This window comes from Heloderma suspectum, chromosome 3 (genome assembly GCF_057233095.1).
Source record: "Heloderma suspectum isolate Gila_16-S chromosome 3, 16-S_ref, whole genome shotgun sequence".
Classification (NCBI taxonomy): domain Eukaryota; kingdom Metazoa; phylum Chordata; class Lepidosauria; order Squamata; family Helodermatidae; genus Heloderma; species Heloderma suspectum.
The window spans coordinates 3,446,862-3,462,424 of NC_139460.1; the positions used below are offsets into that span (position 1 = coordinate 3,446,862).

A 15,563-nucleotide genomic window follows, 5' to 3' on the forward strand; every position below is an offset into this window, starting at 1 on the left:
TTTCTCATGCACTCTCTCTCTCGCCTGTTTTTCATAAAAATCTTATTTGGGGGGAATCTCAAAATATCTTTGGTAAAGGCTCTTTCTGTTTTGGGGGACTCTCTTGCACCTTTGAGACTTTGCAATAAATAATTTCTTTTGCTTTTAGCCCTTCCTTGCAAGACGCTTTTATGTGGGTATGAACTCCACTTAAGCTCTTATGGGTTTCTAGGTCTCTTTTGCACTTGCTAATTGTGTCTGTGGTGAGAGTCTGCTGTAGTTTTCCACATTTTGCTGCACTGTGGTGCCTGCTCAGTGAACACAGCCAATTATTACATGGGCCAGGTGTCAAAGCCAGCATGGATCAGATTTTAGCACTTGGTTGAAACCATAGATTTTTGAGAGAGTGGGTAGTGTCTAGGAATGGGCTAGGAGTCACCTTTTCTGCTGTTGGGCTTGATTTGCCCTTCACTGTGTCTGGGAATCCAGACTTTCATAGCAAGGTTTCCAAAGTACATTTCCCAGCGTAGCTAAGGGGCGCCTCCTACTTTCCCCTTTCACATTGGGAAGCCACAAGAAAAGTGTGTATCCAACATCTTTGTATAAAGAGATTTCCCTGGGAAGTGCCACTCACGTTATCTGTTGCTAAATTAATGCCCGTGCAGTTCCACGCTAGTGTACCTGAGTGGCTGGAAGACAGAGCTATAAATGAGGAAGTCCTTGATTCAAATTTTGCTGCTGCTATGAACTCATTAGGTGGTCTTAGGCACCCTCTCCGCCCATCTGTAATATGGAAATAACAACATGGAAATAATACTGACCTACATTACAGGGTTGTTGTATGGGAGAGAAAATGAGAATGGGGGAGGGAGGGAGGGAGAAAGGCCTTCTCAGACCCGTTGTTAGGGAAGCCCTTGCCATGCCAAGAGAGCTTCATCAATGTTTCTCGAGTCTATTCTTCAGGATACGTTGAGGCAGGAGATTTTTAAGGACTTATCTGTATTTTAAAATCACATTTCCTTTTTAAGAGACCGTGTGTGTGTGTGTGTGTGTGTGTGTGTGTAAGAATTGGTTGAGAAGTTTCATTGTTGCTTTTGATAATTGTTGATTTGTTTTTGTTTCTTTCTGGATTTCTTGCTGGGGAGGCAGGCAGCAACGCTGGGAGTGGCATGAAGTGAGGAAGCAGGTTTTAAATAAGCTAATAAGGAGAGAACCAGGTCTTGGTTTTTTTGTAACCTGAGCTTTTTGTAGGTAACAGCCTGCCTAATGAACTGTACATGGCAATTTGCGGGTAGCTGCTGCAGTTAAACAGTTACAACGTGCGCGTGCGCACACACTCACAGCCACCCTGGTGGAATTGGTCATGTAAATGGGGCCATTGTGGCGCTAAAAAACAGGTGATGAGGGAAGGGGGTTTCTTCTGAGCTAGGACAGCATCGGAATCCCAAAGTCATGCTAGAGATGGGCCAATCTCCCAGAGGTCTCCTTGGATTCACTTGCAATCGTGAGTTCACCTGAAAATGGAAGAACTTGGGGAATTTTTCTAGCCAGTCTGAGGGCTGGGAAAAATTATGCCCATCTCAGGAATTACTGCAGCCCTAGGAACTAATGACTCCTTTGCTTTCCATGGGGACAGGGGGAGAAAGGCTCTGGTGCTGAACTTCGGAGGTGGGGGCTGAAAGTCACCTCCTCTGTTGATGACCTGAAGGCCAGCCCTGCTCCATTTTTTCCTGTGGGGGCTGGACTAAAGAGGGGTTGGAACCCCAGAGGGGTTCTCGGGGGCCACATTCCAGTGGTGGGCAGGCCCAGGGGGCGGGGGGGCCATGCCCAAACTATCTGCATAGGAGAGAGTGACTCTCAGCCTTGGGAGAGGCATCTCAGCCTTTTAGAATGGGGAAGAGTGGCACAAAAGCCAGGACACCACCAAGTGATGGGTGGCCGGGAGAAGCGGGCGGGGCCAGGGCTGTGTGTGTGCTCACCTGGGGAATCCCAGAGGGCTGGATTTGCCCCCTGAGCCCCTGCCCCATGCAGAGGTTTGCCTCACAGAGGCCTGTGGAGTTGCAGAAATGCTATTGCATGTGTCTGGGCACACAAGAACAGGTTAAGAAGGCATCTCCCAGCTTCTCCCAGAAAAGCAACATCGGGGAGAGTAATGCGCTGGTGTCAGGAGTCATGGAACAGGGACAATTGGATCCCAGCCTTGTAATTCCTGTTGTCTGGTATCTAGGCTGATTGGGATTATTCTGAGCTGCAGAAGACACACTCTGCACATTTTCCTTGGCCCTCTTGAAATATGCTGTAGGGCCTAGGCCTGGCTTTACCAAAAGAGGTTCCATTGCTGAACCGTGGTTCACATTAAGGCTCGCGTTTACCGCTTCTAAAAGGACTGCAGGGCTTGGCCTGCGCACGCAAAGGAGGGGGAGTGCCTGGGTCAGGGTCAGTTTGGGTTGCCCTTCCTGAGCTCACACCTCCTGTGCTTTGGGGGCTGGCTTTAGGGGATCTTCCGGAGCCTGCTTGGCCCATAGCAGGAAGCAGCTTCATATCAAATGGGAAAACAAACCTCAAGTGATTTTCTCTTCTTTGCTCCCAGAGGCACCCTGCCTCATTTCCTGAGCATAAGCAAATCACTGCCTATTTCTTACAGTTTATTGAGGGTGGAAGGAAGCGAGAGGGAAGTGGCAACGAACGAGGAAGCCAAATTTTGCTGTATTTTCTGGTTGCACCAAGAGCAATGAAGAAGGCAGAGCAAACGTTGGTGGCGGTGGCAGGTGCCAGCAGGACGACTGCCAGGGGACCAGTGCTTGGTCTGGTCCCACCCTTCACGGTTCAGAACCCGAGCACCTGTTGCCACTGGCATTAGGGCTTTGCTGACATTCCTCCCCTCTACTCTGTTCCTTCCAAGTTGTTATGTTTGCTCCAATCCTAGAACGAACCATTTTAAGGAGACTTGGGGCGTGGCGATATTAGAAGCTTAAACTTCTTTAAGCCTTCCCAACAACTGTTGTGCTCTAAGTAACACCGAGGAGGAAGTTGGCATTTTCAGTACATAAGATGCTCCGTTATCCTTTTTCCAACTGTGGACAGCCAGATAAGTCGGGGAAGACTGCAAGCAGGCCAGGAATGCAAGAGACTTCCTCTGCTGTTTGCCCTGTTGTTACAGCAGCTGATAATTCAGAGGTATACTGTGTCTGGACATGGAGGGTCTATGTAGCTACCATGGCTTTTAGTAGTTGACAGACCTCCAGACCTCTTTTAGCCTGGCTTGTCATTGTTGTCTGAAGTATTTTTATCCTGCTCCTCAGCTCAAAAGGCTACTGGAGCTGCTTACATATAATCAGTAAAACAAGAGAGTCCCTGTCCCTGCAGGCTTACAATCTAAAAAGACACGACATGCAAGGTAAAAGGGATGGAGCGGGGAGAGGAAAAAAGGGCAAATGTTTCAGCAAGGCTGGTGGAATGGTCCCGCTTCCCCCTCTCATCTCCCTCGCCTGCTGGAATGGCTGCCTTCCCCAACCTGGTGCCCTCCAGATGTGTTGGACTGCAGTTCCCATCAACCCGACCCAGCATGGCTACTGGGCATGTTAGCTGGGGATGATGGTACATGTAGCCCAACACACCTGGATGTGGGGAAGGCTGAGTTCATGCTTGTCTGGTAGAGACGAGCTGGGCGGCCAGGTTGATTTCAGAGGCCAGGTCTTTGTGGTTGTTTTGACCATTGGTTGTCCTGGGGCAAAAACCACAGATCTCACTGCAGCCTCTTATTTGCTTACAATTTCAAGAGGGTGAACTGGAAGCTAAAAGAGAAGACGGGAATGGCAGATTCCGAACCCGGGCCAGCACGGCTTTCGCGCTGCTGTCACAGTGTGGCTGCCAGTTTCGCGTTGCATTGTCATGGGCTGCAGTGGGCAGTGCTGAGGGTCAGGCCCATGGTGTGATAACCTGGACAAGCTCATTCGTGGGGGCGGGGGCTGAGCAAGGGCATGATGCCACTTCTGTGGCTGACTTTAAAGGGAGATCTCCGCCTTCTCATTCCAGTTCTCCTGTGAAAGACGAACCCCAAGACTCAGAGGAGCCGTCCCCAGCACCACCTGCCCTCCTTCCCCGCCTGAAGTTACTGGAACAGCACAGTGTCCCCGAGCTGCCTTGGAAGCCTCCTCTTCTCTTGCAGTCACACCTCGGTGCGTGTCTGTGTGCGGTTTTAAGACAAAAGTGGAGCTGAAATGAATACTCACAAACATCTGAAATTTGCCCAGTTTTTCCAATTACACTGTTCAGGTTCTGAATGTGAAATTTTAGTTCAAAATCCAAGTACTTTAAACTTTCTGGAATTTCGGCATAAAACATGACATCTTACAAGCTGTTAGCTGCGGAAGACTAAATGCCATTGCATGTTAGCTATTAAAACAAGTCAGTTACTACTTACCATTGCATTTGGTTATTAAATACTGTTGAAATCTAATTGTAAGGTATCAAAATTAAATAAAATAGAAACTTTAAAAAAAAAATGAAGAGGGGACAGCCATGCTGGCTGGCAATGATGGGAGTTGTAGTCCAATACATCTGGAGGGCACCATGTTGGGGAGGCTGGACTAACCATTGAAAAAACGTTTTGACTGAGTAAAAAGGCAACACATTTTTTAATAAAGTTAATTATTTTTGATACAAGCATTTATGAAAGCTGCAGAGAGCTGGCATGACCTTGGAAGAATAGGCTTTCCCTGTTGACTCTCAGACAGGATGGAATGCTTCTTCTGAAAATGCTGCTGCGTGTACGCATGCCATCAAAAAGGGGAGTCAGTATGCTTTTCTCTTCAAAATTACTGTTTTAGCAGTTTTAAGGCAGATTAATCCAAGTAACAAATCCCCAGAAAGTCATCAGATTCACTGACTAAGGTTTTTTTCACTGAGTGACAGGCCTAGTCATGAGGTTGTTCTTGCAGAAACGGTGGCCAGCCAGTCTGAGCACAGAATCCTCTTCGGTGCCCTGAACAATCAGTAGCCATCGCTCAGCGGCAGACCGGGCAGCAGGCTCCGTCCTTGGCGGCATCTCCGGAGAACAGGATCTCGGGGTGCAGAGATGGGAAAGCCCTCTCTGCCTTGGAAGGCCTCTTCCAGCCCGGGAAGACGATCCTGGCCTCGGTGGACCCCTGGCCTGACTTAGGACAAGGCGTCTCCCAGTGATTCCCTGCCCTGCTTCGTATGTCTCCACAGATGATTCTGATTATGAAGATGTCCTGCTCGAGGAGGAAATAGCAGCTGCGGCAGAAGAAATGACTGACAAGGTGGGTCCATAACTCTCCAGCACTCTCTCCTTCTCGCCCTCGGAAAAGCAGATGCCACCTTCTCCTCCTCCAAACAAGGAGGTGTTCTAGGGAAGCAGAGATTTGGCATGATGTTACCAGTCACAGTCGGTCTGCCTGGTTTTAACACAAGACATGTATTTTTCCCAGCCTTCCCCAACCTGGAGCCCTCCAGATGAGCTGGACTTCAACTCCCAGCATCTCCCAGAATGCTGGCAGTTGAAGTCGAACACATCTGGAGGGCACCAGGTTGGGGAAGGCTCATTTATTCCAACAGGTGGGCCTTACTCCTGAGTAGATATGTTTAGGGACGGGCTGACAGCCTCCTCTATCATGTAGAGATAAGAAACCTAACAAGACAGTAAAAAGTAAAAGCATAAATATTCAATTAACATTGCATTAAAAATCAATAGCATCCCATTAAAACACCTGAAATATAATGGAGAATTTGGGCCACACCTGCTGTCATGTTCACAGGTTTGCTTTCACGTTGCCTGAAACCTGTGTTGTGTCGTTTCAGTTTAATTTAATGTAATTTGGGGCTTCTGTTCTGACATCTTTATTTTTCTCAGTGAACTGTGTGGTCCCTTTCAGGATGACATTTCTCAGGAGGGATGCAAGGAAGAGCCTCGCTCTGTCTTCTGTCTGCTCTCCCCCACCCTCCAATCTTTTGTGGAGGGCCGCTTAGCTCAGTTGTTACAGCCCCTGCTTTGCATGCAATGGTCCCAGGTTTGATCCCTGACAGCATCTCCAGGTAGAGCTGGGAAGGAATCCTGCCTGAAACCCTGGGGAGCTGTGGCTGCCAGTCAGTGCTGACAAGACTGGGCTGGATGGAACAAGGGGGGTCTGGCTCAGTCTAAGGCAGCTTCCTGCATTCCGATGTCCACCAGGTCCTTTCAAAGTGCAAAGAGGAGATGAGAGAGATGGTTCTCTGTTTGGGGGAGTCACTTGGGCCCAGATAAAGGTCAGGGGTTGCCGGTTGCTGAACCCCCTTCTATAGAAATAGAAATGAAACAGTGCAGTTCCAGGATCTGTTTCTGCTGCAGTTAGGCAGGGCAGATTGCTTTCCTCTCTCCTGCTACCACCCCTGCAGTATCTGCAGGGATGCAGAAACTTGGATTTCTGCTCTGTTCCGATTTCTCTGCAGCAGTTTCAGCAGCACACACACCCCCCCCCGCCCACTGGTGAGCAGTCCTCTTTCGTTGTGCTGATGTGGCCAGAGGGGAAATTGATGGCTTTGCTTCTCAGAAAGCACTCTGCACCGTGGTTCCTACTGCTATAAATAGAGGGGTCTGTTTCTGTGCAACATCCTGTTGGGCTGAGAATCTGAAGCCTGGAGGGAATTGAGACGACCCGGCCTAAAAGAGGCTCTTCAGTTACTGGATCTGCTCTTTTCCTTTTTGCAGTGGCATTCATATGGAATATTATTTTTCCTAGCGCAAACACCAGGCTGGATGGGAATTTTGCTGTCTGGACTGCTTGCTTTGGTTGCCATTGTGCTATTTTGTAGGGCTGCAACACCGAGCTAGTTAATCGATTAGATAAAAAAATCTTGTGATCTGTTAAAGAGAAGTCCTTGCTCCAACTAGTTGGGCAGGAAGATCTTTTAAGCATGTTTATTGTTTTTAATGTAAATACTTTCAAATGCATGGGTGGCTGGTGTTTACTGAGAAGAGGCATTCTTAATTTTTCTCACACAGAGGGAATGCCTCTTTTGGGATGGTGCCTGCTGTGACAAATATGTGTAGCATAAAAAAGCCCCCCACACAAATAACTTCCTCCCCTTCAGAACGATTGTTTCATCTATATTCACATGTATGCAGATTTAATTGATTGGCTAAATGGATTAAAATGCATACGATTGTTCAGCTAAGAAAGCTTTCCCCAACCTGGTATCCTCAAGATGTGTTGGATGTAAAACTCCCATCATCCCCAGGAAAGCTGTCTGGAGATGACGGGCATTGTAGTAAAGCACATCTGGAGGGTGTCAGGTTGGGGAACGCTAAACTGAGATTTCTTGAATCGAGTGACAGGGCAATTGCTTTGGTTGGTTATCTGCCGTAGAGTTCCTGTTGGTGAGCTAGCATGGCTAGAGAGAGCAGGGTTTGGATCTGGAAGAAGTCTGCTCAGGGTACGACCCCGGAAAAATCTTTATTTCTCAGCCTCAGTTCCCCATCTGTAAAATGGGAATAATAACAAGCTGACTCATAGGAATTGTCATGAGAGGCAATTGCAAACAGCTTTGTGAATGCAGTCTGCTATGGGAATGTGGAGTACCATTCCTGTTGCCCATACCAGTGCTTCTCTGTTCTTTTAAAAATATTAAATAATAAATGCATTCTTTTGACTTCCCTATGGTGACTAGGCTTTACAAATGTCCTGTTTCCTACACGCTGATATCTGTGATTTACCATGCTACAGAAAAAGGCTCTGGATGTTTCCAGGTGGTAGCTTCTCTAGCAGCTGGGGTGCCAGCTGAGGAAGCTGTACTGTGGAATGGAGCGATCAGTTTTTTCCCAGTGCGTGTCAGTTTTATGTGTCCATTCCTTCCTGTTTGTGCATTAATGTGCAATTTTTTAAAAAAATCTGCACGAACATTGACATAAATACATATTTATATCTTTATTTTTGAATGTATTTTCTCTCAAAATATGCATTTCTAACAATGCAGTCCTCTACCTAGAAGTAAGCCCCATTGAGTTCAGTGGGTCTTATTCTCAGGTAAGTATGAATAAGATTGTACTAGCAGTGTATTTTATCTAAACGTGTGACTTTCTAAACATATTGTATAGTAAAATACACTTTTAGAAACATATTTTGGCACATTTTTGAGCTCAGAGCTGTATTGTGAAATCAGGAGACGTGCACAGGCTAATTATGCTACGATCCACACACTTCCGTGACGTGCAGAACAAGTCAGCCCAGAGTGGAATTCGCAATGTTCAAATTCCTCAGGCATTGACACTGAACAAGAAGTGCCAAAGAGGCGGCTTTGGCCCTTTGGTGGCTCTCTTGGCACCCCCTTTGCGGTGGCGGTCAGCATGGGGAGCAGCACAGTTTCTATGTGGCTCGCAGGTGTCATGCACACAGACTGGGCATGAATGACGCAAGCAGACCTGTCCCAGAGCAAAACTGCACTCCCTGTAAGCTCCTGCTTACCCCATGGGAGGGAGGAAATACAGATACCCGTTGCCCCAGACACCCGTAGGCTAATGGGTGTCACGACCCCAAAGTTGCACAGCAACTTTGCAAAGCAACTTCTGGCACCAAAAGTAAGGTCGCTGTGGCGCCTGCGTCCCAGTGGTCCTGAGGTGACACTTGCTGAGCAGGGAGCCAGTGTCCTCTGGTCCGAATTAGAGCCATTGAGCCCTGCCCACAGTAATGTGGCTTAAATGCACAACTGCAGCCATGTATCCTGCCCTGACCACAATGGGATGGTGTGTGTGTGTGAGCCAGGCTTGACTTGCAGGATCTTTGAGGTCTCAGGAACACAGGAACATCAGCACCTGCCTTATGCCGAGTCAGGCCCCTGGTCCATCCAGCCTGACTGGCTGGCTGCAGTTCTCCAGTTCCAGGCAGGATTCCTTCCTAGACCTACCTGGAGACACTGGGGATGGAACCTAGGACCTTCTGCATGCAGAGCAGGGGCTCTGCCACTGAGCTGTGGCCCCTGTCCTCAAGGACACCTGTCAGGGTGGAAACTGAGCTGATAGAACCCCAGAGCAGTTCTGATTCTGAGGAGGATCAGCCATCTGTGGGAGAGGAGCCAGCTCATCCCTCACAGGCACAGCAGCTGGCAGAGATTCCTCCTGCCGGCATTCCTGAGATAGTGACCCTGGCAGTGAGAGAGCGCTGGAGGGGGTTTGCTAGACGCTCGACGCAGACGCAGGGAGTGACGAGCGATGGAGGGAGCGGAAAGGAAGTGTAGCACTCGTTTGGCGCGCAAACAACGGTCGTGTCCCGAGGACCCAAGGAAAGAGGGAGGATCTCTCCCTAGCCCATAAGTTCAGGGTCTTTAAGTGATTCTCCTTCAAACGGGGACCAACTGCCTACCCGGAGCATAGGCTACTCTGCTGTTCATTGCTTAGTCACTGGTGATTAGCATCTGAAAGAGTCATTAAGTTGTAAAAGGATTAAAGCCTTGAAAAGAATCCTTTCGTCTGTTTCTTGAGTTGGCTATTGGTACTGAAAGAGGCCGCCAGGGCGCTCCTGACAACACCTTCCTCTGACAAGGCCTGGAAATCAACAGGATGGGGTGGTGGAGGGTGGGGGCTTTTATCCCCCTTGGGCCAGGCTAGCCCCTCCCAGGCTCCGCCCCCTTTTCAAAATGCAGAGAACCTTGAAGGGGCAGTCCTCTAGTGAGCACCCAGCACCCCATTGCCTCTCGGCCAGCGCCAGCCTTGTGTGTAGATCACACTGGGGAGCATGACTCCCTTGGCACAGAGTGGGCCAGTTCCTCCAGAGAATTAGGCTCGTGGAGTGTTGTATCCAGGGGCCCAATTCGAGGGTCTTTGGCTCAGTGTCCTGCCGGTGTCTCAGTCTGGGTTTAGGGAGCCGTGCCCCGGCCCTCGTGATCCAGCTGGCTCCTCCTCTGCTCTGTCAGAGTCCTGGCTATGGTTTCTGGTCGGGGTCGTGACACCACATAGCCAGCATAGCTGGCTGGGGGATTCCGGGGGTGGTAGTTCAACGCATCTGAAGGGCACCAAGTAGGGGAGGGCTGATGAAGCGGGTGCCCTGAGCTCTGGGGCCTTTGAAATGGCGCATCTTAGTTCCACTACCTGTGATGTCTTCTCTCTACAGGCAGAGGTGGGCACCACACCAGACATCCAGCGCTCTGTCCGATGCAGCAGCCTGCTCAGTGAAGACGAGCTGATCGAGGATTATTTCAAGGAGGAATCTCCCACGTAGTGAGCATCCTTCTTTCTCTTCTGTCTCCGTGGGCATGAGCGCTGGATGTTTATGCTGTCTGGGAAGATTTTGCTCCAGCCTCTCTTCCGGGGGTGAATCAGGCTGAGAGGCCCTTGGACAGAGCAGCGAGGAACTCTTGTTTGATAGATGAGCCACTTTACAAAGGAGCCCTGGAGCCCAACTTTTTAATTTTTGTCTTTCAGTCAACTATGGTGGGTTCCAAACGTGATCAGAACAGTGGGGGGGGGGGGCAGGAGGAGTGTATAACTCTTTCTCCCTGTGGCATTGCTCCCCCCCTACCCGCCAGCTGCCATTTAGGAAGCTGCTTTATACTGAGTCAGACCTTTGGTCCATCTAGCCCAGTATTGCTGACACTGATTGGCAGCGATGACTCTCCAGGGTTTCAGACAGGAGTTTTTATTCCAGCCTTACCTGGGGATGCTGGACTTGGGACTTTCTGCATGCAAAGCAGGGGCCCTACCACTGAGCCAGTGCCCCTCACATTAGCCTGTGGGTGTCTGGGAAACGGGTATCTGTACTTCCTCCCCCCCATGGAGCTCACAGGGAGTGCAGTTTAGCTTCGTGAAATAGTGCAAGGGAAGGGTTCAGTATTCCCTCCACCCTGCCACAGCTGGTAAGAAATTGGCATCCCCCTACTCTGCTGCCCCCAGCTGCAGTTCATTTTTTTTTTAAAGGCAAAGATCGGGAGATCCAGTTGCGGATCTCCTGCATACTATGCGATTTGGCTGTAGGTTTCAGCGTCAGCCCGTCTCCAGCATTTCTGTCAACTGTATTATTACTTTAGAACACCTTACCTAACCTGGTGGCCTCCAGATGTGTTGGACTGCAACACCCAGTGGACGCTGGGAGTTGTAGTCCAACACACCTGAAGGCCACCAGGTTGGGGAAGGCTGCTGTAGAAATATTACGTCCGTATTCTAGAAAGATTGTGTGGTTCTTGGTCCAGTTGCCTAGTAATCTTTGAAGAGCCGGATTACACAAGAAGTTACTCCAGGATGACACTTTGCATTCATTGGCTTGGATCAGAAGCTTGTTGGGGAAATGCCCCCAATTTCTGGAAAGCCTCTGCCTCTTCCTAGAAGAAGCAGTCAAGTTCTCTTGCCAACAGAGCCCACTTCCCAAGAGGGAAGGAGGTAGGGGTGTGTGTGAGTGTGTGAGAGAGAGAGAGAGAGATTGAATGCCAAGAATTCCTTCTCTGCCTGGGTCTTCTGTGGATACCGTTGCTGGCTCATTCATTCTGTCCTTGCGAACTGGTGGATCCGTTTTACAGAAGAATCATAGAATCATAGAATAGTAGGGTTGGAAGGGGCCTACAAGGCCATCGAGTCCAACCCCCTGCTCAATGCAGGAATCCAAGTCAGAGCATCCCTGACAAATGGCTGTCCAGCCTCGTCTTGAAGGCCTCCAGTGTGGGAGAGCCCACCACCTCCCCAGGTAATTGGTTCCATTGTCCTATTGCTCTTACAGTCAGGAAGAAGAGGGCTTTGCAAAACTAGGCTGGGGTTGGGGAAGGAGTCACACCCGATCCTCTGCTGATAGGAAATGGGGGCAGGTGCCCCCCCCCCCAAGTGGCATTTGCAGTTCAAATGAGGAGGGAGCCACTGAGGCCCAGGAGGATTTCAAGGAGATCTCCAGCTTGCTCTTGGGGCAAGACTGCCTTGGTTCACTTGTAACTTGGCTCGCTCAGAACATGATGCTGAGATGAGAAGTGTCGAGAGCAGAGGGACTTGGAGATCAGGATCTCCTTTGGAAAATCTGCTTTTTCTACAGTGCTGTGTGCATTGATAGCAGGGGGTGGGTGGGGGTAGGGTGCGTGCTGAAAGGCTGCAATTAAAAACGAAAATTAAATTTGCTGATTGCAATCTTTTCTTACCTTGCACATGTTGTTTTGGCTATGTAATGTGGAAACGGGTGAGTTCCTTGTCTCCCCTCCCCCCCCACTCCCGGTCATTAGGGATGTCTTCTGAGTCCACCTCAGATGGCATGTGTTGGCATATCATTAAAGGGCAGCAAATCCACTAGTTTATCATTATATCTTTGCAACCATGTGATGCGTGGGTGGATGCTAGCTGGATTTTCTGCCAGAGGTGCTGAAAAGATTTGAATGCCCTGGCCCTGTTTTATGGTCACAAATGACTAACAGGGAAGGAATTTTTCTCCAGGACAGATTAGGCTAGTGGTGCTGAGAGTCCCTCCCCCATCCCACCTCTCCATAACATGTGCTTGGCTCACTTGCTAGCAGCAGACGGAACTAAAGGGCAACTAGAATGATCCAGGGGCTGGAGCTTCTCCCCTATGAGAGGTTACAACAGCTGGGATGGTTTAGCTTGGAAAAAAGGAGGGTCAGGGGAGACATGACAGAGGTGTACAAAATTATGCATGGTGTGGAGAAAGTGGATGGGGAGACATTTTTATCCCTTTCATAATACTAGAACCCAGGGTCATCCCATGAAGCTGATTGATGGGAGATTCAGGACAGATAAAAGGAAGGACCTCTTCACACAGCGCAAACTATGGAATTTGCTCCCACAGGAAGTAGTGATGGCCACCAGTTTGGATGGCTTTAAACGGGGGTTAAACAAATTCCTGGAGGAGAAGGCTATCAATGGCTACTAGTGTTGATGACTAGGTGCTACCTCCAGCACCAGAGGCAGTGAGACTATGTACACCAGTTGCGGGGGAACATGGGCGGGAGGGTGCTGTTGCACTCATGTCCTACTTGTTGGTCTCCCATCAACAGCTGGTTGGCCACTGTGTGAACAGAATGCTGCACTAGATGGGCCCATGGTCTGATCCAGCAGGGCTCTCCTGATGCTCTTACCTTTCTATACTGCCTGCACCTTGAGTTTAACCCTCTTCTTGTGTGGCACTGTGGTCTAGGTGATGTCAGTTGATGCTATCTGGAGAAGGTCTGTCTGAAGCATGGAGGATCCTGCCCAGTGGCTTGGAAAGCTCCAGTATTTAATTTGCGGATTGAAACAAAACCTCCGAGATAGCTCCACTTTAAGGAACCGCCATATCTGACATCGTCCCATGAGACAATGACCAGTAAATAAAGGATCTGCCACCTGTTACACTCTCCCCACTTCCAAGCAGTCAGAAGTTCCAAGGGGCAATGCTTTAGTGCTTCATAAGAGAGCACTGGAAACTGAGGACTCCTTTGTCATTTTTCCTTTATCTACAAATGTACAAGCAGTGTGTCGTGGGGGCAAATTCTCTCCTACGGGTGGACAAAACGGCTGCTGATTCTGCATGTGATGCTAAGGAAACAGCTCCAAAGTTGAGGAAAAAGGCAGGCCCAGTCCTCGATCTGGAACTACAGCACACACAGTACCTTTGGGGGCAAATTGCAGGCAAGGAGGGGACGATTTCCAGTTGGGAACTGGTGCACTCCCCTGATTGTGACTGGAAGCATGTTCTGAATTGGGGCCTTGTGGCCATATGCTTTTTCTCTCTCTTTCTCTTATTTTCTCTGTTTTCATTTCTATTTTGTCTTCCATTCAGACACTCCCAGCTGTCAGGAGAGCACCTCCTGTCATGAGCTCTTCTTGATGAAAACTTCTGTCCTGAGTTATTAGCCAGCCAGTGAAATTAACAAAAGAACAGTGGTTTGTGCTCAGTCACACCAAACTATTGCATCATTTGAAAGACAGCAATTTTTAGAATTTTATTTTATTATTAAACTGTTTATATCCTGCCTTTCTTTTGCAAAAGCAGCACTTAAGCACTGCTTAAAAGCAGCAGTGATGAGGGCTCGTAACTTGCATGTCCCATCTCCTTGGTGGAAGCTTGGCCACTGGGGGTTTGCATGAAGCAGTGGCTGCCACCTGTGCAGCCCAGAGGCCATGCTGGTACTAAGAGTCACTCTTGGGAGAGGTCTCCTCAGGATGTCCCTGCTTCGTGTTTGTCACCACCACTGCAGTAACCACTGGGACGACTGTGGGCTGAACTCCCCCTGTCTCAGCACTTTGAGCCTCCAGAGCGACAGCATGGACAGGGTAGACTCGGCATCCCCACTCTCGGCTGTCGTGAAAACCGGATGGCTGGACAAGAACCCTCCGCAAGGGTGAGGAAACCTCCCCCTAAGCCTTTGCCCCCAAACAGGGTTGGGGAATGGGTGGTCCTCCAGTTGTGGTTGGACTGCAACTCCCATCAGCCCCAGCCAGCCTAGTCAATGGTGAGGGATGATGGGAATTCCAGTCCTACAACATTTGGAGGCCCACATGTTCCCCCATCCCTGCCCTGTAACATGGGCGTGGTTTTCTTAAGGCCCGGATAGAACTCTTTGGCTGAGGGGAACCTGAGCGCTGCAGCTCTTGGCCCTGCGTTAATCCCCTGGGTGCTCTCATGAGCTGCGAGGGCCCTGCTCCCTGCTGACTCTCCGGGTGCCAGGGCTGACAGCGTTCTCTGGCTCCAGGTCCTACATCTACCAGAAGCGCTGGGTGAAACTGGATGGCGACTACCTCCGATACTTTGACGGCGAAAAGGTGGGCTGACTCCCTACCCCTTGCGCATCCAGCACAAACCCATGCCCTGCTCCGTCAAGCTCCCTGCCAGCTCTGTTGTCATTATTTCAATTTATATACCTTATATAAATATCAAAATATCAAAAGATATCTCTAAGCAGTTTACAGAAACAGAGATGAAAATATGCCTTGATAAATACAAAAGCTCAATGGTTACAATGTTTAAAATATTTAAAACCCAAGCTAGAAGCACAGTCATTGCTAAGCTGATTAACTGGGCATTTCAGGGGAGGCTTGAGGGTGCAGCGATGAGCCTTCGACAGGTGCCTAGAATACGCCACAGCGGGCGCCTCCTAAGTAGCTTCCCCGCCGTCTCTCTCTCTTTCCTAATGCATCAGTCCCCACTGGCAGCCGGGAGGGGTGCATCCCCTTCACAGGGGACTCATTGGAGGCTGCGCATCGTGTAGCTCATCCTGTACCTGTGGCAGGTGGAGGATATCTCCATTCTCTCGACCAACCTTTTCTTAAATGTGTCCCCGCGTGCATTTCAGGACATTTACTCCAAACGCCTCATCCCAGTGTCATCTATAACCCGGGTGGCTAGCATTGGGGACCAGAAATTCGAGGTGATCACGAACAACCGGACCTTTGCTTTCCGGGCCGAGAGTGACGGTAGGTGAGACTCCTGCCCCGGGGTCACCCCTGAGCCTGGTTTCTCCAGACAAGAAGGGGTAAAAGATGCTGAGCATTTCTCCTGCCTGCGCTGGGATTGAGGCTCTGGTCAGGTGGAATCAACTCAGAAACACTAACAAATGGAGACGCCTGGGTACTTTCAGACCTGGGGTGTGTGGGGTTGACCGTTGGCCCAAACTGATCCAGGAGCCCATGT

General features: G+C 49.6%; 1 protein-coding gene across 6 annotated transcripts in view; it reads left to right on the forward strand.

Annotated features, from left to right (window-relative positions):
- The window catches only part of ARAP1 (ArfGAP with RhoGAP domain, ankyrin repeat and PH domain 1), a 158,754-nt gene that overhangs the window by 93,472 nt on the left and 49,719 nt on the right, over positions 1 to 15,563 (forward strand). For 5 of the 6 annotated variants that reach the window (XM_084842318.1, XM_084842319.1, XM_084842320.1 and 2 more), the window contains 6 exons: positions 4,015 to 4,157; positions 5,191 to 5,261; positions 10,080 to 10,186; positions 14,131 to 14,274; positions 14,626 to 14,695; positions 15,226 to 15,346. In XM_084842318.1, coding sequence (XP_084698444.1) covers positions 4,015 to 4,157; positions 5,191 to 5,261; positions 10,080 to 10,186; positions 14,131 to 14,274; positions 14,626 to 14,695; positions 15,226 to 15,346 — 656 coding nt within the window. The remainder of the gene's footprint in view (positions 1 to 4,014; positions 4,158 to 5,190; positions 5,262 to 10,079; positions 10,187 to 14,130; positions 14,275 to 14,625; positions 14,696 to 15,225; positions 15,347 to 15,563) is intronic. The other variant, XM_084842324.1, reaches the window with a different exon arrangement.